Below are 22,356 nucleotides of genomic sequence, written 5' to 3'. Positions count from 1 at the left end.
TCACTCCTGCCACTACTGGCAGTGAGATACCAATTTGATGATTTCACAGAGAGACTGAATTGTCATTGTTTTTCTGCCCCACCCCCAACTCTCCTATCATGTCCAGGTCTCTGACAGATGCGACTATGTCTTTGTCAATGGGAAGGAAATGAAAGGAAAGACGAGCATCCTTGTCCATTTCATGTACCAGCATCTGAGTGCCCAACTGGAGATGACCGTGTGGGTACCCCGCCTCCCTCTGCAGATTGAGGTCTCCGACACAGAGTTAAATCAGATCAAGGGGTGGCGGATCCCCATCATCTCAAATAAGAGGTGGGTTTTGTATGAGGTTGTTCTTTCTGGTCTAAGTGCCTGCAGTGCCTGGGTGGGTTGCTGTACACTCTGCATGGATAGTTGTCATTACATAATTTGGTCACCAGGAGTTCCCAGATTTAGCTTTCTCTGTTTGGAGTCAGGTGCTGTTTCTGTGCTGTTTCTGATCTTGTTGAAGAGAAACAACAAGGTCTCATCTTCCTTCCTGACTGCTTTCACTCTCAGCCTTCCATGACACATTGAATCCTAAGAGAAACCAGAAGGTCAACCTGTTCCAAGTCCATCTAGGTCAGTACTGTCTACACCAGGGATAAGGAGCCTGTAGCCCTCCAGATGTTGTTGGATTACAACTGCCATCATCCTTCACCATGGGTCATGCCATCAGGAGCTGATGAAAGTGGGAGTCCAGCAACCATCTGGAGAACCACAGGTTTCCCCTGACACTGACTATAGTCTATACTGACTGGCAGTGGTTTCAGACAGGGGTCCTTTCCACTTGTACCTGGAGATGTTGGTGAATGAACCAAGAACATTCTGCATGAGCAGCGTGTGTAGGCCTCCCAGAAAAATGTGTCTAGTCATTGCCAGAAACAGAATGCTGGACTAGATGAACATTTTGTCTGATCCATGACTCTGACCTTTATGAATGACTCAGGAGTGGGGCTGCTCTTGCAGAAGTCTTAGCTTTAGGATCTTCAGCTAGGGCCCCCGGAGACAAATCCAGCTGGTACCAGCTGGTGACCCAGTTCTTCCCTAGAGGCAGGAGAGGAGTCTGACAGGAGTGGCAGCTATGGCAACGGGATTGTCTTGTACTCCACTTTTAGGAACAGAAGGGAGTCTGGCCCACTACTCTACAGGAACATAGGAAGCTGCCTTATACTGAGTCAGACAATTGGTACCTCTAGCTCAGTATTGTCTACATTGACAGACAGTGGCTGTCCAGGGTTTCAGATGTGGGATATTCCCAGCCCTACCTGGAGATGCTGAGGATTGAACTTGGGGCTTTCTGCATGCCAAGCAATGCTCTGCCTCTGAGCTATGGACCTTCCCCACCACACCATCATTAAAAAAGTACGCATGCGCAGATAAGAAGACAGAAAACTAAAAAGCATGCCATCAAAGGTTCTTGACTAAAAAATGCCAGCTGGAATAAAACCGTTTACAGATACCATTTAAAAGTAAGGAGGTGCCCTTATCCCTGCACTGGAGCGGCTCTCCTGTAAAACTAGATTTGAGGTGCTTCTTCTCTCTGTCTTCCTCCCTTTGTTGCACAACAGTGACATTTCCTCCCTCTAGATATGGTTATTGGTTTTTTCTCATACCTTCACACGGGTGGAAGATCCTTAAGGAGACAGGATTGCTTCTATTTTGAGATTTCAGTTGAATGCATATTTGGAATACAAGACTGGGGAGCATTGTGCCTGGGGGACTCCATAGAGAGGGATCATAGCTCAGGGGTGGAGCACCTGCTTTGCTTGCAGAAGGTCCTAGGTCTGATCCCTGGCATCTCCAGTTTGAAAAAGGATCAGGTAGCGGATGATGGGAAAGTTGTCTTTGCCTTAGACCTTGGAGAGCCACTGCAAGTCAGAGAAGACAATACTGGGCTCCATGGCCCAATGACTCAGTATAAGGCAGCTTTATATGCTAGGAAGGGGCCACTTCTGAGTGGCAGAGGACCTGCTTTGCATGCAGAAGGTCCCAGGTTCCATCTTTGGCATCTCCAGTTCATAAAGGGATCTGGAAAGACCTCTGCTTGAGACCCTGACAAACCATTGGCAGCTAAAGTGGGGAGGTTTAAATGCAGGAGAGCTGTAGCTCAGTGGTAGAACATCTGCTTTGCATGCAGAAGGTCCCAGGTTCCATTCCTGACATCCTTAGGAAGGGCTGGGAAAGATTCCCTGCCTGAAACCTGAGGAGCTACTGCTAGGCAAAGTAGGCAATATTGAGCTAGATGGGCCAATGGTCTGACTCATAAGAACATAAGAAGCGCCTGCTGGTCCAGGCCAGTGGTCCATCTCGTCCAGCATCTTGTTCTCAGAGTGACCAACCAGATTCCCATGGGAAGCCCACAAGCAGAACCTCTCCCTTCCTGCAGTTTCCAGCAACTGGTATTTGCAAGCATGCTGCCTCTGACCATGGAGGCAGAGCACAGCCATCATGGCTAGTAGCCACTGATAGCCTTCTCCAAATAGTCTGACCTGATATAAGGCAGTTTTCTATGTTCCTATCACCTGAAAGATGACACTACCTTAAAGCACTTGTTTGCCTGACCCTTCTGCTTTTTTGCCTTGGCAGACCAGCGAGAGACAGTGACGACGAAGAGGAGGATGAGAGGAAGGGAAGAGGCTGCACCCTACAGTACCAGCATGCTATGGTGCGGGTCCTCACACAATTTGTAGCCGAGCCCTCAGATCCTGGCGGACAGATGGCCTATCTGCTGAGCTCTGACTGGCAGGTTGACATCACTGAGTTGGTGAGTGATTTCATACAAGTAGAAGAGCCCAGGATCGCAAAGCTGCACGATGGACAGGTGTTGGTTGGACAAGAGCTGGGAATGACGACGATTCAGGTAGGAGAAAAGGAATGCTGGGTAAGAACAGGAGAACAGCCATGCTGGATCAGACCATCTAGTCCAGCATGATGCAAAATCTCTCCATGTTTTCAAGAAGAATTCACTGAAAACTCTTTGAAACTAATTTGAAAACGCCCCATTTTTATGACATGGAAGAGCAGGAGATGGGGGTCTCCCACCATGTTATTTGTTTCTTTGTTTCTTTATTTTATATTCCACCTTTCCTCTCCAGAGGAGCCCAGGGTGGCAAACAACAAGTGATACAACAATAAAACACCTTTAAAACAAAACGTTTTAAAAGCAATCCCAATACAAGGCGTTAAACACCTGCATTGGCCTTATCCTTTTCGATAGCACAAATCCTCAGTCCTAAAACAGCAGCCTTTGGGAAGGGGGGACACAGAGGCAGTAGATCTCTGAATGCCAGTTGCTGGGAATCACGATTGGGGAGAGTGCTCTTGCAGGCTTCCCATAGGCTTCCGTGGACCACTCTGGGAACAGGTTGCTGGACTAGATGGGCCATTGCCCTGATCCAGCAGGGCTCGTCTTACGTTCTTTGCAGCCCTCCAGAATTATCTTTCTTTGCAAAAGCTGAGGATATCATCTTGCCTTCTTTGAGTGTCCATGAATACAAAGAATATCTTCAGGAAGGGAATTGGAAGGACGGGGGGGATGCTAGTTGGTCCATGCACATGTTAGAATACATACAGCCTGTCACTCGAGAAATTGTCAAAGTCAGCTTCTTTTGAAATGCCAAAATTCAGAGAGCGATAACTCAGCTCGCGTCCATCCGGTTTAGCTCACTTTTTATAAGCCTCGTTTGTCTTCTCCCCAGAGTGTTCTGTAATGTAGTCAAGAAAAGTATTTTAAATATACAGATAGGTCACTGCCCTAATGAGTTTACACAGGAATACAGGAAGCTGCCTTATACTGAGTCAGGAAATTGCTCCATCTAGCTCAGTATTGTCTACACTGACTGGCAGAGGCTTTACAAGGTCTCAGGCAGGGGACATTCCCAGCCTGGAGATGCCAGAGATTGAATCTGGGATCTTCTGCACGCAGAGCAGATACTCTGTCACTGAGCTATGGTCTTTCCCCTAAGATTAGACAGCAAGGTTGGACAACAGAAGAAGAGCGAAGGGGGATAGGACAGGAAAACATAAGAAAGGATGAATGTGGACAACTCATCGCTACAACATACTTATATATGTTTTTACCAGGGGCAGTCTTTATTTTGCTGCCCATTATTTGTTGTGCTTTTCTTTCGTGGTGGTACATCACCTCTTTTCTCCTGCCTGTGTCAACCATTTTGTGTTGACACCCATGGCACTCTTATCAAGATATGACTACTGGCATCTCTTTTTTTTAACCCCCCCCGAAAAAAAAAGTACCAGGAGGGTCTTGTTTCTAAGCTGATCACAAGAGCAGAGGTGGGGAGCTGGATCTGACTTGCAGGCCAGACACTTATCTCCCCCAGCCCTCGCAAGGCCAAATTTGGCAGGGGTGGGTGGGGACACTCACTTGTCAATCACCTGACATCACAAATGATCTCAGGTGACCCTTTTTTGCTCTCAGGGGTCTTGGAGAGTGCTGCGCAAAGGACCTTGCCAACTAAACCATGGATTGCTGAGTCTGGCCAAGCCCCTTGCAAAGCACTCCAGACAGAACTTTGCAAGGGGGTTAAGCAAGACCTTCTTGTGAAGCCCCTTGTAAAGTGCTCTGCAAGACCCAACAATCAGTTGATAGTTGAGTCCTGTGGAACACTTTGCACAGGGCTTTGTAGGCACTGCTGATCAGCTGTTCAGTGATGCCTGCAAATCTTCTTTTGACCTCGTCAGGTTACTATCTGCCCCCGATCATGGGGGCCAAATGGGGAGCCCTAGCAGACCTAATTAGGTGCCACAGGCTGGAGCTTCCCCACCCCTGCCCTAGAGTCACCTCACCCCTTTCATGGATGCCCTTTCACCTCTGTGTGAAACGCTTCTTGCCTAGACAGACCTTTGGCCTTCAAGATTCGGAGTTTCCATTCTCTCTTACTACTGCTTATATTGTTTTCTTATTTATTTTATTTGGTCTTCTATTGTGCTTTAACCAAACCTGTTGGCTGGTTGGTGTTTGTCTTTGATCATTTTTGCTGCTATTCTTAATTAGTTTGACCAATGATTTTTGTATTTATTTCTGTTGCTATCTGCCTTGGGCATGATCTTCATACACCACCCAGGGATTATTTATTGTTGGGTGGCAAACAAATAAATAAAATCATGGAAAGCCAGAATTCAAAAAATTTATAATAATTAATAAAAGAAAAAAACACACACCTGGTTTAAGAAGCTCCTTGTGGGTGCTGATTGTTGCCTCGGTTTCTCCGCACAGATTCTGTCCCCGCTTTCTGACGCCATCTTGGCAGAGAAGACTGTGACTGTTATAGATGAGAAGGTGACTATTACCGACCTGGGAGTCCAACTCATCACTGGGCTTTCCCTCTCCTTGCAACTGAGCCCAGGAAGCAACAAGGCCATCTTTGCCACAGCAGTAGCACAGGAAATCCTTCAGATGCCAAAACAGGTATGAAGCCTCATCAAGGTCACATCCGCACCATACATTGAAAGCAGTGTCATGTACGTTTAAACAGTCATGGCTTCCCCCAAAGAATCCTGGGGACTGTTATTTGTTAAAGGTGGTGAGAGTTGTTAGGAGACCTCTTTTCCCCTCACAGAGCTACAAGTCCCAGAGTTCCCTGGGAAGAGATACTGATTGTTAAACCACTCTGCAAAATGTAGCTGTGTGATGGGGAGAGGGCTCTCCTAAGAACTCTCTGCACCTTAACAAACTGTAGTTCCCGGGATTCTTGGGAGGGAAGCCCTGATTGTTTAAAGTGGTACGACGCGAGAGATGGGGATGAATTTCAGCATTTTTGGATTTGCTACCGAATTCTGTCAGAATCCTTAAATCCTGTATTTCTTCGGATTGGGTTTGACTAATGTTTGCGACTGTCAACAACACCGGCTTTTTTAAAAAAACAAATCCTCAGCTAATTTGGCATTGTTATTAATGTAAACACCTTTGCTCTGAAGTGTTGAAATGTGTATTCCTCTGAAGTTCTGTCTCAATGAGGTGATAACAATCATCATGGACATCTTTGGTCAGCACGGCAGTAACCTGAGACAAGAGGCAGAATTGTCAGGTGATGATCTGCCTAATTTAAATAGAAAACCCAAGGGACCATCGTAGAAAGATCGCCAACAGCATTAGCAATTTTGTTAGCTTGTACGAGCAGATCGGAAATAGCAAAAAAAAAAAAAAATGAGGGGAAAATGTTGAGGATTGTCACCACAAGCCAGTTGTGTGAACCAAAACATGGACTGGAACTAAAGAGCGAATCCCATCCCCATATGACACTGCTCTGAATGTATGGTGCAGATGTCTCCAAAGTGTCACCTAGCAACAGGCTGCCATTTCTGAGGCCTGCTTTACTTCTCCCAGTCAGCTAAGGTGGAAAATTCATCTAGGTTGGCCATTACACATTGCAAAGAAGTGGAAATGTACCACCCAAAAGAATAAGAAGAAAACAAAATAAGATTGGATGAGGGTGGGGAGAGAGATCCTAAGGCTGAATCCTTGATAGAGCATTTCAGTCGTCTCAGGTTCTCATGCGTCCATTCTTAAATTCAGTTCTGCAGCAATTTGTGATTTAAAAAAATACTCATGACAATTCTTGGCTGGAGAACTGCATCGCAGAATGTGCATAAACGTGGATTTTCAAGAATGGCTGTATTTCAGTTCTCATGTTTTTTTTTCAGAAAGTGCGAATTTGATAAATTCAGCTTTTCATGTGACTCGAATCAAATTTCTCCCCCATCCCTAGCTCCAGGTATGTTATGGGGATCACAGTTCAAGATGGTGGTTTGGACCTTGAAAGCCTTAAATGGTTTGGAACCCCAATAGCCAAAGGATTGCCTTCTTCCATTACCCAAAATTTAAGACTGATGTCAGAACACCTCCTCAGGATACCCTCATTTTCACTGGTTCATTGAGTGGTGACTGGAAAGAGTGTTTTTTCAGTGGTGTCATCGTGGTTAAGGAATACCCTTTCCAGGCAGCTTTGGCTGATATTAACTCTTTTATTGTTTATTTGTTTAAATCATTCATATCCCTCCCTTTAGCAGCTAAAGGAGCACAGAAAACTGCAAAAGGCACCAGTCAAATCTGACCCACCTTCCAAGAGGCTGGGAAGAAAACATTGCTCACCCTGCTTTAGCCAAAAAGACTCACAGAATGACTTGTAAAACCAGTAGTAAGACAGTCCCTGCCCTCAGGTTTGCAATCTAAAAAGACGTAGCATGTGAGGAAAAACGGTTGGGGAGGGAGAAGGGGAAAAGCAAGCCCCCATCAGATCTGGGGGCAGGCCAGGTCTGAGTTGGGAGGACAGGACTGCCCCTGCCACACAGTTGAATTGATAGCAATTGGCATTCTCACAAGAGGGGACGTGATGGAGTTGTCCTCTTCCCTCATTGACGTCAGTAGTGGTTCAGGCTCGCTTGGCCTCAGCAAAGGCCAACCACTCCCAGGAAGCACCCCTCCCCCCCTGCCCCAGATCTGGGAGCAGAGCATACGACAATGGATGGTATTTGATTCTAGTCCTAACCTATTTAAGTTAATAGACATGACTAACTTAGGTTTGTTAATTTCAGTGGGTCTACTTTGAGTATGACTTAGGTGAATACAACCCATTATGAGAAGGAGGAGGCATTGCTCTTGCCACACAACAGGCCAGGATATTGTTATTATTATTATAATTGAATCATAGAATTATATTATTAATATTATCCAAGATTTTTAATGATCATAGAATTCTAGATGATGACGACGACGATGATATCCTGGCCTGTTGTGTGGCAACGCTGCCTTCTTCTCAGGAACAGTGGGTTGTATTCACCTAAGTCATACACAGAGTAGACCCACTGAAATTAACAAACCTAAGTTAGCCTATTATTATTATTATTATTATTATCCAAGATTTTTAATGAGGGATTGGTGGTTGCTATCAGACTTTATACGCTTTTAGATCATTCCTCCGGGAGAAGGTTGTATACTGAGCAGTTTTTATGCTGAATTTTGCCAACAATTTTGAATATTATTGTTATTTTTAATAGAAAAGAGGTGGAGAAATATTTGAAATAAATGCAGTATTATTGCAATATAACTGGAAAAAAGCATACAAAGTTGATGTCATAGTATTCAATAAAGGTGCATAAAAGATAAAGATAAACCCCCAAAGTACTCAAAAATACACGCACAGGACATATCAATTCCCCATGGGTGGGAAGTTGCTCAAAAAGGCCATTAGTGCAGAAGAGATATTTCTGAAATTGTTCTAAATAAATCCCAACAGAAGATAAACCGGTTTCCAATGAGCCTGATTCATGGAAATTGCATCTGCAGCAAACGAGAACCCCCCAAAGAGGGGAGAAATAATCAGGAGGAGGGATAATGTTAGAAGAATGGATGCATCTGACAACTTTGATTTCTGTTTCTCATTTTCCGATCTTAAGACTCCATCTGCAATCATACATTTAAAGCACTTTAAGTAGTAGTAGTAGTTGTTGTTATGTGCCTTCATGTCAACTACGATTTATGGCGACCCTGTGAATCAGCGACCTCCAACAGCATCTGTCGTGAACCACCCTGTTCAGTAGTCATGGATCCCCCCAAAGAATCGTGAGACCCATAATTGTTAAGGGTGCTGAGAGTTCTTAGGACAGACCCCTATTCCCTTCCCAGAGTGGTTTCACAATCAGTCCATCTTATAGAATCATAGAATAGTAAAGTTGGAAGGGGCCTATAAGGCCTTCGAGTTTAATCCAGGAATCCAAGTTAAAGCATACCTGACGGGTGACTGTCCAGCTGTCTCTTGAATGCCTCCAGTGTCGGACAGCCCATTACCTCCCTAGGTCATTGGTTCCATTGTCGTATGGCTCCAACAGTTAGGAAGTTTTTCCTGAAGTTCAGTCGAAATCTGGCTTCCTGCAACTTGAGCCCATTATTCTGTGTCCTGCACTCTGGGATGATTGAGAAGAGATCCCGGCCCTCCTCTGTGTGACAACCTTTCAAGTACTTGAAAAGTGCTATCACATCTCCCCTCAGTCTTCTCTTGTCCAGGCTAAACACGCCAGTTCTTTCAGTCTCTCCTCATAGGGCTTTGTTTCCAGTCCCCTGATCATCCTTGTTGCCCTCCTCTGAACCTGTTCAAGTTTGTCTGTATCCTTCTTGAAGTGTGGTGTCCAGAACTGGATGCAGTACCCAAGATGAGGTACCTAACCAGTGCTGAATAGAGGGGAACTAGTACTTCACGCAATTTGGAAACTATACTTCTGCAGTACTCATCTGGCTACTCTCAGCTTTTGCTTTCTTTAACATCAAGAACTCAAGTATATAGTTTTAAATTTTTAAATTGTGTTTTAAATTGTTTTTAAAAGATGTATTTTAAATTGTATTTGTTTTTAGTTATTGTTAACCGGCTATGGGGCGGTATACAAGTTTAATAAATAAATAAATAAAGTATAACACGGTCACTTTCCCCCAGAGTTCCCACAATTGCCACTTCATCTCTAAGTCATCTCTATTGGTTAGAATCAAATCAAGGATAGGTTATCCTCTAGTTGTTTCCTCCAGTTTCTGTAGGAGAAAGTTCTCTTCAACACAAGTCAGGGAGGGGCCATGTTTGGCAGAATTTGTCTCCCAAAAGATATCAGGGTAATTGAAGTCCTCCATTACTACTACATCATGCTTCCTTGGAACACTGGCAATTTTCTTTTCAGGGAACTCTGGGAATTATACTTATGTCAGCAATTTTTCCTAAAGAATGATTTTTTGGTATGTTATTTTCACTAATAAATTTATTTGTAAGCTTCCTTACCCACCCTTCGCCATAAGGTCTCAGAGCAGGTTATAATATACAACAATATAAAAACAGATAAAACAGCTGCATTATAGAAACAAATAAAACCATTTCAGCCAGGAACATATAAATTCAGAGGCTGGTCCACAAACGAAAACACTTGAACAGTCAAAGGCCAAGATAAAGAGGTGCATCTTCACCATACAGCAAAAACTACACCACAAATATGCTAGATACATTTTTATGCACATTTTCCCTTAATATACACATGGTTTTATGGTTATAGAACTGCATCAGAAAATTTGGAGAAATGCGTATTTCAAAGGATGGCTGTGTTCCGGTTCACGTATTGTTTTGGGAAATGTGAATTATGTAGCTTTGCCTTTAAATGTGAATTGTGTGAAAACCCTAGGCCTAATAACATAGTGCAAGAAGGCAGCAGGTATGTGTGTCTATTGATCAAGCAAGATCCATTCCTCAAATTTGATAAATCATTGATCAGTGACTACAGCTGGAGACACACTTGGAGTTGTTAAGAGTAGAGCTGAATGTGGTTTGAGAGAGGCATCGCTTTTTATTGACTGTCTCCTGCTCGTCTCTGGTCGAACAGATGAGGCAGATTTTTGAAGCAATACAAAAGTGTGTGCAGTTTATTTAGCAGTGGCAATGAGGTGTATGCATATATGTACACACCACAAGGGGGGGGGGAAATGAACACACCAGAAGAAGCAATGCTTCCTTCATTCAGTCAGCCTATGGCTGGACCTGATGTTTGTCACGCATCTTGGTGTTGCTGAGGGATGGAGGAGAAACTTGATTCAGTTTGCATTTAAAGGCAAACTTACCTAATTCCACTTTCCAAAGCAAAATGCAAACCAAACCACAGACATCCTTCGAAATTTGCACTTCTCTGAATGCAGTTCTCCAGCTTCGCAATGAGTGCAAAAATACATTATACTACAGCAAAGTGTGCTTAAAAGGCATATATGAAAATGGCATGCATTATGTTAAGGAAAATTGCTTTGCAAAAATTGCTTTGCAAAAAAAACCCGGCATATAAAAATGTGTTTATGACAAGAAAACCGCACTAAAATGCTGATGAATTTTCATGACAATTATGTTAACTAAAATTCTGGAATTGCTGCAGAATAGTGGGGAACTGAATTAAGACTGAAAAATGAGGAACTGAGACAACCAAAATGGACAGAACTACCTGGTGGGAGAGCTGAGCTGGACTAGGACTGTAGCATGGATGGAGATGGGCTTTAACCCAATCAAAATTTATTTATTATTACATTTATATCCCACATTTCCTCCCAGGAGCTCAAGGTGGCATACATGAATCTTCCCCTCCTCATTTTATTCTCACAACAATCCCTTTGAGATAGGTTAGACTGAGAGAGAGCGACTGGCCCAGTGAGCTTTATGGCTGAGTCGGAATTGAACCCTGGTGTCCCAGATCCTAGTCTAGTACTCTAACTCCTACACCACATTGTCTCAGGCCCTCCCGTGCTTGCTAATCAAATGTTCAATTTTTATTGGGGCCGTGGGGGGGGAAACGCTCCCTCTCCATGCCAGGGTCCCAATTCAGCTCCACCCCACCAGTGCAGACTCTCCAGCTGCATAATGCCAAACTATGTGACAACTGTCACATCTGATTTGGCTCTGAAAAGTCTGTTGATTGTCAAAGGGCTACTTTGAGGAAAAAAGAGGAGGATGAGAGAAAGAAAGCCCTTGCCCCTCTCCTTAAATCGGCAGGAGTGTGGACTCAGTGACTGACAAAGTGTTTGGCATTGACATGATCTTTCTTTTCTGTCAGGCCTTTGGCCCTTGATATGTGCTTTAGGTCCTTTTTGCTTGGGTTTTAAATTTTTATGTTATATTTTAAAATCTGTTTTATGTTTTGGAAGTCACCTAGAGACCATTGGCATGAGGCATATAACATGAAAATTATCATCATCACCCTTGGTTCAGCCCCTGGCTGCTCCAGTCTCATTTTCCCCTCAGACCAACCCCAGCTGCTTGCTTTTTTACTTACAACCAGTCCATTATCCTCCTCTTTAGCAGGAAGGAGAAAGGGAACATAATCAGCTCTGCCTGTCATTGGCTCTGGCTCCACCTACCGTTGGGCTCCCTGTCATCTGCCCCACCAATGCCATCGAGCACCAGTCTCCATTGGTCCCTGGCATCTCTAGTTAAAGGAGCCCAGGTTGAACAGCTTGGAAAGACCTTGGATCTCAGAAAGCTGAAGCCGATCCAAGTAGAGCACGGACAGGCCAACTGGGATCTACTGGGATCTACTGATTTTTCAGGAGATCAGCAAGGGGTTCAAGTACCCAATTGTTTTAAAACAATAGCAAATGAAAGAAAAAAGGGAGGGCCTTTTTAATTCTAAATTAAGCTGCCAAAATGAAGAAAGCTTAAAGAGAAAACTAGGAGTAGATTGTGGTATGAAACAGCGCCCTGTTCCTTAGTTCAAACAAGCCACCATTTTGCACCTGGCTCTGACTGATAGATCTTGGTGTTCTAGGGGGAAAACAAAGTGGATCCTGAAAACTAGACACCTGGTCACTCATGGAATAAACAATCTAGGTCTAAATCAGCCTTCCCCAATGTGGTCCTCTCCAGGTATTTTGGACTACAATTCCTGTCATCCTTGATCATTGGCCATGTTGACTTGGGCTGATGGGAACTGTAGTCCCACAACAACTAGAGGGTATCAGGTTGAGGGGAAATGGTCTAGATCAGGGACGCCACACAGGCCAAGTTTGACAAGCCATCCCGACGTCACAGTGGCATCAGGGGACTTGTTTTGATATCAAGCTGTACAAGCAAAGTCATGGCCTGCAAAGTGCTGACAATCAGATGATCATCAGACCATGCATAATGCTCCACAAGACCCAATAATCACCTGATCATCAGAATTTGTGAAACCTTCTGCACAGCGTTTTGGAGGTGTGACCTGTCTGCGCTTCCTGCAACCCCCCTTTTAGCTGAGCAATACCTTTATTTTATGTAGTTACTTATTTAACAAAATTATATACCACTGGATTATAACAAGGCAGTTTACAAGAAAAATGATCAATAAGAACAGTTAAAAGCAAGTAATTAAAAGCTATTTAAAACACAATTAAAATCAGCAGTAAACACAAAAGAGGTTACAACAGGTCAACATCTACGTGCCTGGATAGGCTTGCCTACACAGAAATGTTTTAAGAGGGTGCCAAAATGCATACACAGAAAGCACCTGCCTGGTGTCAATAGGAAGGGAGAAAGGCAGGCTGCCACACTAAAAGAATGATTTCTCAGAAGTGTGAGATGAGTTCTATGTGGCACCTGTAACACGGCCAGTTCTGCATATCAAAGCAGTCAAGTGGGCACAGATGAGTGAGCATATATGTCCGCATGGGTATGGCTTGGTGGGTAGGGCAGGTAGGTGTGGCTTGGCTTGGCCAAAATAGCTTCACAGGCTAAATGGGGAGACCTGGCAGGTCTAGATAGTCCAATGAAACCAAAGACTTGCTCTAAGGCAACTGCTGTTGAAAGATAAAGCTATTAAGTTTGCCTGCCACTGGCTCATGCACTTCTCTTGTCTCTTGTGTGTGCGCACGCGCCCATGCAGGTGGCACCATCCTAAGCGTTTCATTTGGCCCAAGAACTACTAGTTTATGTTCTCCTCCTCCGAACCCTTTTATCAAAGCAAACAGAAGGTTAAATTCCTGCTCACAGGAAAAATGACGCTTATTCATCCCAGTCCCTCTCTTTTGCCTGGATTTGATGGCAGTATGGGGAGTTAACCCAAGGCTCAATCTTTGGTAGGGCAGTCAAAATGAAATTCTCCCCCTCCCTCCAAACACATGCTCTTTGTAGTGCTAAGCAGGGCCCATCAAGTGACACACTGCTAGAAATCCGAGAGAGCCAGCTAATCCTTTGCTGATGTGTGGAGCTAAATGCGCTACCTTGAAATCAGCTCAAAAAGCTGGTTTTGAAGCTGCGCGTTTCACTTTCCGAGAAACTGAGTCATATCCAGATCCATCCTCCCAGTGCGATGGAGTGCAAGGGAAGAAAGAAAACCAGGTGACCGGCGACATTTAGACCATTGGTCCATCTAGTTCAGTGTTATCTATGCTGATTGGCTGCAGTTCTCCTGGCTTTCAGGCAGTGGTCTCTCCCAAGAGATGCAGAGGATGGAACCTGGGACTAAGCATGTGCTCCCACTCAGCAGTGGCTCCTCCCCACAGTGGTACAGTTTGAGCCTAGAGGAAAAAGCAAGTGTGTGGGCAGCAGTAACAACAGCGTGGAGGAGAAGGAAGGAAGCCCCTTGCGAGAGGGGGTGGCGATGCACTGAAAGCATCTTGCCCCAACCTGGAATTGGCACAGAGGCTAAAGTGTGGCACACTGATAGAGTCGGTTATGATACAAGTGAGGAGGGATTGTGAGGAGCAAAACACTGGCGTGAAAGTCCTGGGATCTGAACCAGGAACCTCTCTGAGTCTGGGGCCAAGTCTAGTGAGACCCTGAAAATAGGGTATGGTCCATCCCATACTGTTTTCATCCCAGCTGGTCGTTACAACAGTTGTATAACTTTTTAAACATGGATGCCTTTTTAAAAATGGATTTTAATGCAATTTTTTTTAAAGGATCGAGGAAGGAGAAACTTTTTTCCTTTTTTCCTTCTGAGCAATGTCTTTAAGATTGTAAACCTGAGATCAGGGAAATCATCATCATTGGTTTGGCAGCCATTTGGGGGTGAAGAGTGGGGTAACAATGCTTTAAACAAACAAATAAATAAATAGGCGTCCCACCCACCCCAGAATCTCCCCTTCTGGCACAGATGGAAAATGTCCAATATGAGCCCCTGTGATGGGCAGACAATAGGATGTTCCTGGATTTTCCAAACCTGGTATAATGGGGAGGGGAGGGGAGAGGAGTGGCATGTGGGACTCAGAAGGCCTCCCATTTCCACCCACCATCTCGTAAGTGGCAGTAGAATGGACTGCACCACTTCAGACTCAAGGCAGGGCGTTTTTTGAATGCTCCCCTGGGAGAAAAACTCTCAACAAGCACAGCTGGGAGTAAGCAGAGCTAGAATGTTTCCCCTTAATGTGCTGAGTGTTGTAGCTGTTATCTTTTTTGGTTGAGGAGAATTAAAAAAAAAAAAAAGACTACCACCTACCTGCTGTCTGAAATGGTATGGTTCACTCTACCTCAAAAAAGCAGAGTTAAGGTAAAATATTCCATTGTGGGTTTGCAAAAATGAAAATATTTTTTTAATAATGTGTAATAATAATATAATAATAATAATAAATTTAATTTTTGTGTCGCCTATCTGGCAGAAGCCACTCTAGGCGACGTACATATTAAAAAATTCAATAAAATACAATATAGTTACAGAATAAAATACAATGCAGTCAACACTAATGTAGCCATAAAACTATGTAGGGCAATCAGTAAACAATTTTAACCAGTAAACAATCACAGAAAAAATTAGCCCACCCCAGAGATCCCAAAGGCCTGTCCAAAGAGCCAAGTTTTTAAGGCTCAGCGGAATGTATCCAGGGAAGGGGCATGGCGAAGATCATACGGGAGGGAGTTCCAGAGAGTGGGGGCCGCCACTGAAAATGCCCTCTCTCTAGTCCCCACCAACCTAGCTGTTTTCGTTGGTGGGACCGAGAGAAGGCCCTGCGTGGCTGATCTAGTCGGGCGGCTCAATTGGTGGTACTGGAGGTGCTCCTTCAGGTAAACTGGGCCGAGACCGTATAGGGATTTAAAGGTTAACACCAACACCTTGAATTGGGCCCGGAAAACAACTGGAAGCCAATGTAGATGAAATAACACTGGTGTGATGTGATTGCAGCGGCGGCTGTTTGTAAGCAACCGAGCTGCCGCATTCTGCACCAGTTGTAGTTTCCGGACCGTTTTCAAGGGTAACCCTACGTAGAGCGCATTGCAGTAGTCTAATCGAGAGGTGACCAGGGCATGTACCACCAGTGGGAGCTGATGAATAGGGAGGTAGGGTTGCAGCCTCCGTATGAGGTGTAGTTGATACCAAGCTGCCCGGCTCACTGCCGAAATCTGCGCCTCCATGGACAGATAAAATACACTCCAGACAAATATTAAGGATGCACTCCTGCATTCTGCTTATAGGTCAAAATGCCAATTTAAAATGAGCACTCCTTTGATAAATCAGCCAGACACATTTCAACATAACAGGTGGTAGACAATGCTAGTCCTATGGAGAGTAGACCGATTGAAATCAATATGCATGATTAACTTAGGTTCATTCATTTCAATGGATCTGCTCTGAGTAGGACTTAGCTGAATACAATCCAAAGTCCTCATTAGTGGCCATAGTATTAAGAAGCCATAGTATCTGCTACTGTGTGTTTAGCAGAATGAAGTGGGTTGAAACATTGCACTTTTGAATGCACATTAAAACAAAACCAAAAAAAATCCAAAATCTTTCCCTGCAAACAGAAATCGAGTGCATCAGGAAGGTTCGGAAGGTTCTAACTGACCATTTTTGGCAGTTGTGGCTAATTTTCTGTTCACAAGAAGTTTCTAACATAAGTAAGCCTTTTTTAAAAAATGACACACATGCATCCAAATTGCACTGTTTACCCACTGTATTGCTAATTGTCTAGCCTCAGCCTAAAGTCTCCTTTCAGTCATCCGCTGTGCAATATAAGGAGACTTTGCATCATGTATAAAATGTTTTTTTAGAAATCATAAATATAATAAATAATTGCTTGTGCTTCCCCTCCCCGTTTGAATACTGAGCACTAATAAATGATCCAATCGCCTGTGATGATGTTTGACATGCAATTTATTAGCATTTCAAAGCAGGCACCAGAGACCTCTGGCATCAGCGGAGGGGGAGAAGAGGAGATGAGTTTCTTAGCACTTCTGGAGAAAGCAAATCTTATTACCGATGACTATGTAAAACATAGTCCTTGTTTTCTTAAAGAATCAAAATAAAAAAAGAATGGCTCAGTGAAGAATTAAATTTCCTCCCCAGCAAAGGCTCAAGGCTAGAAGTGCAATTTCCTTGATCTGTCACGGAAGCAGTTGGAGGGGGGGAGATTTACTGAGAATGAGCGGGTGGGTTTCTGCAAAGCATTTCCCCAGTGTTGCCAGTGCAACCAAATAAGGAAAGCGGATCCAGTTTGCTCAGTGCAGGCTTTGTGGTGTCCATGTAGCTCAGATGTAGGAAATCAATAGAATCAGGAGGAGAATATGTCCCAAACACCACAGAATAGTGTCCAAGACGTTATTTACTGCAACTCGGATTAAATGACAAGACATTAAGAATATATGTTGTTTCCATTCCAGGAAGCCACTATCAGTTGCTGGATCCAGTTCAGCGATGGGGCAGTTATGCCCTTGGACATTTACGACAACAAGGACTTCTCATTGGTTGCCACATCTCTGGATGAGAAAGTGGTCTCTGTCCACCAGAGCCCCAAATTCAAATGGCCCCTCGTTATTGCCGAGTCGGAAGGCCAGGGTCTGTTGGTGAGGGTGGAGATGGTGATCAGCGAATCGTGTCAGAAGTCTAAAAGGAAGAGCGTCATGGCCATTGGGACTGGGAGCATCAAGGTCAAGTTTGGTCAGAATGACACCAACCCCAATGCCAGCAACAGCAAGCGAGGCAGGGGAGGTGTGCACTTGGAGAACCACACCAGCGACAGGCGCCTGAAGACAACTCTTCAGGAAAGGTCTCGGCAAGATGGGCCTTATTACACCTCATCAGTGGGTCAAGAGGAAACCTGGGGAGCCAGCACACAGAAGTCCATTCTGAGTAAGAAAGAGGACCGTGAGAGCCTTCTGGATGATGACAGCCATATGCAAAACATCCCAATAGACTTCACAAGCTTTCCGGCGCAGGTGGACTTGCCAAGGAGCAATGGAGATTTGGGAGAGAATGACCTTGTGGAGACTCCCAGGGGCCTAAGTGACTTGGAGATTGGGATGTACGCTTTGTTAGGTGTCTTCTGCTTGGCAATTCTTGTCTTCCTTATCAACTGCATCACCTTTGCCTTGAAGTACAGGCACAAGCAGGCTCCCTTTGAAGAGCAGGAAGGGTTGAGCCACTCTCACGACTGGGTGGGGCTGAGCAACAGGACTGAGCTGCTGGAGAACCACCTCAGTTTTTCTACGCAGCAGGAGGAGTGCATCACAGCCATTGACCGAGGCATGGACTTGGAAGAGAGCAAGTACCTCCTCAACGCCAACACTCAGAAGAACCTCAACGGCCAAGTCTCCTGGTCCTCGGACCCTGCTGCACTCCTCGAAGGGAAGGAGCAGAAGAGCGAGCCTACCACCTCGCCGACCTCCAAGCGAAAGCGAGTCAAGTTCACCACCTTCACCACCATCTCTTCAGACGATGGATGCCCCACTGTCAACTCCATTTTGACCGGCAGTGAGGATGATATCAAATGGGTTTGTCAGGACATGGACCTGGGGAAATGTAAAGAACTAAGGAACTATATGGAACGGATACATGAAAATGCATAACAAATACATCAGAAGCCCTTTTGCTCTCTTGCTTTCTTTCTTTTTTCCACGCACCTTTCTGCCTTTCATGTGGTATACTGGGATTAAAAAAAATACAACCATTCATGAACAATTAAAAATGGTGGATGGTTTGGTTTCAGTGGAACCCTGAGGACCAGTTGGAGAGTGAGTAGAGGGCCCCAACAGTAACTGTTCTCTGTGCTCATTAGTTCTTAAGAAAGATGTTTGGGGAAATATTCTGAACTGAAGGCAACTTACACGGTAAAATAAAAAAATAAAAAAATTAGCAATCTAATAAGATCTCATTTTTTTATAGCTTGCCCTGGAGATCAGTACTAATCAGCAAACTGCAACATAAAGTTTGGATGTTACAAAATTGAGGGCCCCTCCAGTCTGTTTTTTTGGGGGGGTATTCTGCAATACGTCATTGATGCAATAATAATGTGTTAGTGGTGACTTTATACTGGACCTTCCACAAATCATTCCGCTTTATTAGTTGTTCTGTGACACTTCCCTAAGGTTATTGCACATGATTATTAGCACCTGGCGGGGGATATTTAGCTCCAAAAAAATAAGCCAGAACATTTATGGGAGAAAAAGTTACAAGATTTCTGCAGGAAGTTACGGGACGTGTCCTGAATGGAAATGGAGCAGTAAGTCCACCCCGGAACTTTTGCAGCCACAAAGACTGTTGAAAGTGGGATCACGTACAGCTGCTCCAATACCATCATGAGCACAAATCCTCATGAATGCACTATTTTAAAAGATGGTCTGGAGGGACCCTTACCCAGGTTTTATTTCTCAGCATTGCAGGGCTGTGGCTCAAAGTTAGAACTTGGGCAGGAATAAATGGAAAAGTAAAAGGCAATAGGATCAACCAACGATGAGCGAAAGGGAATGTCCAGTTGAAAACATGAATTGAAAAGTTAGACTAACCAAGAAGCAGAGTGTGAGCTGCTTCATTCTTCCCAGCTGCAGGTTTAGGAATGCCCAAAAATGCAAACGAAAAGTTTTTATGTAAATATTTATCATAATGGTTTACCACAGGGGTGAGGAGTCTTTTTGGGCCACAAGAATACAAAAGCACTGAAGGAGGGTATGAAGCAGGGGCAGTGAGGGGTGTGGCTGGGGAGAAAGAGAGGCCTGGAGGATTGCATTTGGCCCTGGGCCTCAGGTTCTCCACCCATGTTGTAAATGAAAGACATGAGGGAGACCACCTAAACTTCATATACTCTGCATCTTTTGGATATGAAGCAAGTGTACACTCCAGTGCTCATTTTCTTCTATGGTGTTTTTTTTCCTCACAGGGGTCTGTGTCATCGGGCTGGCACTTCCCACAGTCATCAGATCTTAGTTTGGATCCCTTGAACCCATACAAATATATACTGTAGTGCTTTTTCGATATGGTACTCAACGGTACAGGCATCTTTTTTTTTTGCTGCTCAAAAAAGCACTAAAAGTAGATAGACAGACAGATGGCTTCATCATTTGTAAAACTACTAATCCCGCTTCTCTATCTCAAGAAATTCATTCTGCCCACCTTTAGACATTGATTGTAAAGCAAAAGGACAGATGACACAACTTTGGAAAAGGATCAGAAAAATAAACGTGATTCAAAGGACAAATTGGAATTTCAAATGTGAGTTTGACAAAAGTCAGAAAATTGCAGAAATAACTGACAAATCAGGGGTGGTATGCCATGCAATCTGATTTCGGTACAGTCTTCCTCAATCACTTTCCCCCCCACCCAACTCAAAATATGGATTCCATAGCATCAAAAACTGAATGTAACTTCAGGACTTCCAAGCACCCAATCTCCTGATGTCATTGAGATGTCAGCTGACTGACAGGTGGGCAGCCCCACCCACCTTTCAAATTTGGCCTGCAAGGCTAGGTTCTGATAAGGATAGAGCCCACGGAGCTAGAAAGGTTCCCTAGCCCTGATCTACATGTTCAGAATAATCGCATGGCACAGCTCTGTAAAAACTTTACTGCTTTGGACTGGAGGTGGAGGATCGCATGCTGGAATTCTCCAGAAATCCATGCAGGTAGAACATTAGCACATCAGAAAGGAGAGTAACTCTCCTTGATGAGCAAATTTCTAACTTTTGGGAGTTTTCTTACATTTATCTTTGGTAAGTATGCAAGTTGTCACTTAATGTTGCAATCATCAAATGATGGTTATGCATGCAGGAACAAAGCCAAAATGGGATGGAGTTAATTTTTAATGCTTTAAAAATATAGCCCTAGAGAATTTATATAATGCTGCCGGGATGTACCTTCCCCTCTCCCACCGAGCTGCTAGCTACCTGCCTCTTCCTGTGGAGATTATTTCTCTCCATGAAATGTAAAAAAATAATTGCCAGTTAACAGTAATCTGATCCAGAAAACAAACTTCAGGGCAGCCAAAAGATTCCATTTAGGAGCAGAAGTTATTTTTTCCCAGCAAGCAGACTATGACGATGACTTCATGCGCTCATAATGCTGCGGTAAGTAACTGCAGAAAATATGTTCACACTTTGTTTAAGTAATTGATGAAATGCAGATGAAGCAAAGCAGCGAACGAGCATCCAAACAATGGGTTTAAGCAACAAAATGTGCCTTAGTTATAATTATTGTCGGGGGTGGGGAGAGGAGAGCAAACTTAGAAGCCTGCTGTGGAATAAACTGCTCGATACTGTTGTTTGACTGCTTCCGGTCCTACCATTGGGCAAATATAAGATAAAACAGCAATCAGCAAAATTTAGTATTGCAGCTGTTTTGGTTCATTGTTGTTTAATAAAAACTGCAGTTAGGAAGGGGATCACCATATGAATTTGCCCAGCATTCTTTTGTTTTGCTTTTTAAAGAAAAGGGTGTATCAGCATTTGAAGCAATAGGAGCCAGTTCTCTCCCAGTGGTCAGTTGCACTGTACGTAGCAAACGCTGAATTTGTCCATTTTGGTCTCTCTCCATTTCTCATTTTTCTAACCTGAAGTTCAGTTCTCTGCATTTCCACATCAGTTGGTGATTTTTAAAAAAATCCTCATGTAAAAAATTCCAAGCAATTTTCACTAATATATTACTTTCATGAATACATGCATTTTTATGCACACTTTACCCTAATGTGCGCATTTCTGGAGAGATTACTTGGCTGGAGGACTGCATTTTAAAATTTGGGACATGTGTGCAAATGTTGAAGGGCAGCTGCATTTTGGTTTGTGTATTGTTTGGGCAAGGGTGAATTAGTTGGGTTTGCCTTTGAATGTAAACAGAACTGCCTAAGCAACAAATGTGACTTTTACCACTGTAGGGTAAGCTAGTTTCTGCACACCTTGGCAACCCCATAGCTGTCCTCCATATGGGCAAGCAAGAGGCATTATCAGAGTTCAAGGACACGTTCCATCCAGGCAAAAAATGTGGTGAAACAGAGCCAGTGAAAGGTGTGTCCCAGGGGGGAGCTCTGAGGGCCAGACAGAGAGGCCTGGAGGGCCGCATTTGGTGCCCAGCACCCCTGGGTTAAGAGATGAAGCCACATTCCAGCCAAGCAAAAACACTGGTAGGGAGTGCAAAGCAGGGTTTGCTGGGGAGAGGGAGTGCGGCTAGGGAGGAGGTGTGGCCTAGAGAGAGTCCTGAGGGCCAGACAGAGAGGCCTGGAGGGCCACACTCAGGCCCCGTGCCTGAGGTTCCCCAACCCTTTCTCTGAGACAACCCTTTCCATTCAACCAGCTGCTGTGTTCCATCTGTCATAAGAAGAGTCCTGCTGATACCAAGCCAAAGGACCATCTAGTCCAGCATCCTGTTCCCTCCAGTTAAGCGGCAGTGCCTGCAAACAAAACTTAAGACTATAACTGAGGCACTGAGAACAGCACTGGAAGAATCTGAATACATTTACAAGTGCCAAAAACAGGAGGCGGTTTTTAAAAAAAACAACAGACAGGAAAACAGGAAAGTATGTGGAAAGTCACGTTGGCTCAACCCAAGCATTTTTACCCCTTGATTGCTGTACAAAGAAGCAGGTAATGCATTTTTAAACTGCTGAATTACATTTATGCAGAGGCTGTAAATGCAGTGCGGA

At 44.2% G+C, this 22,356-nt stretch overlaps 2 protein-coding genes across 5 annotated transcripts in view; one reads left to right on the top strand and one right to left on the bottom strand.

Moving 5' to 3' along the window:
- The window catches only part of LOC133373538 (transmembrane protein 132D-like), a 456,085-nt gene extending 437,531 nt beyond the window's left edge, over positions 1 to 18,554 (top strand). For all 3 annotated transcript variants that reach the window (XM_061603509.1, XM_061603508.1, XM_061603507.1), the window contains exons 6-9: positions 107 to 312; positions 2,608 to 2,881; positions 5,258 to 5,449; positions 17,115 to 18,554. In XM_061603509.1, coding sequence (XP_061459493.1) covers positions 107 to 312; positions 2,608 to 2,881; positions 5,258 to 5,449; positions 17,115 to 18,299 — 1,857 coding nt within the window. In that variant the 3' untranslated portion in view covers positions 18,300 to 18,554. The remainder of the gene's footprint in view (positions 1 to 106; positions 313 to 2,607; positions 2,882 to 5,257; positions 5,450 to 17,114) is intronic.
- The window catches only part of GLT1D1 (glycosyltransferase 1 domain containing 1), a 147,047-nt gene that overhangs the window by 1,922 nt on the left and 122,769 nt on the right, over positions 1 to 22,356 (bottom strand). The window contains exons 13-14 of one of the 2 annotated variants that reach the window (XM_061603512.1): positions 5,203 to 5,303; positions 2,358 to 3,725 (exon numbers count right to left, since the gene is read on the bottom strand). In XM_061603512.1, coding sequence (XP_061459496.1) covers positions 5,208 to 5,303 — 96 coding nt within the window. In that variant the 3' untranslated portion in view covers positions 2,358 to 3,725; positions 5,203 to 5,207. Of the gene's footprint in view, positions 1 to 2,357; positions 3,726 to 5,202; positions 5,304 to 22,356 lie in introns of those variants that run through there. The other variant, XM_061603513.1, reaches the window with a different exon arrangement.

Source organism: Rhineura floridana, chromosome 19 (assembly GCF_030035675.1).
Source record: "Rhineura floridana isolate rRhiFlo1 chromosome 19, rRhiFlo1.hap2, whole genome shotgun sequence".
NCBI lineage: Eukaryota > Metazoa > Chordata > Lepidosauria > Squamata > Rhineuridae > Rhineura > Rhineura floridana.
Note: the sequence above shows the minus strand (reverse complement) of the source record. Positions and strands in the feature narration are given on the sequence as shown.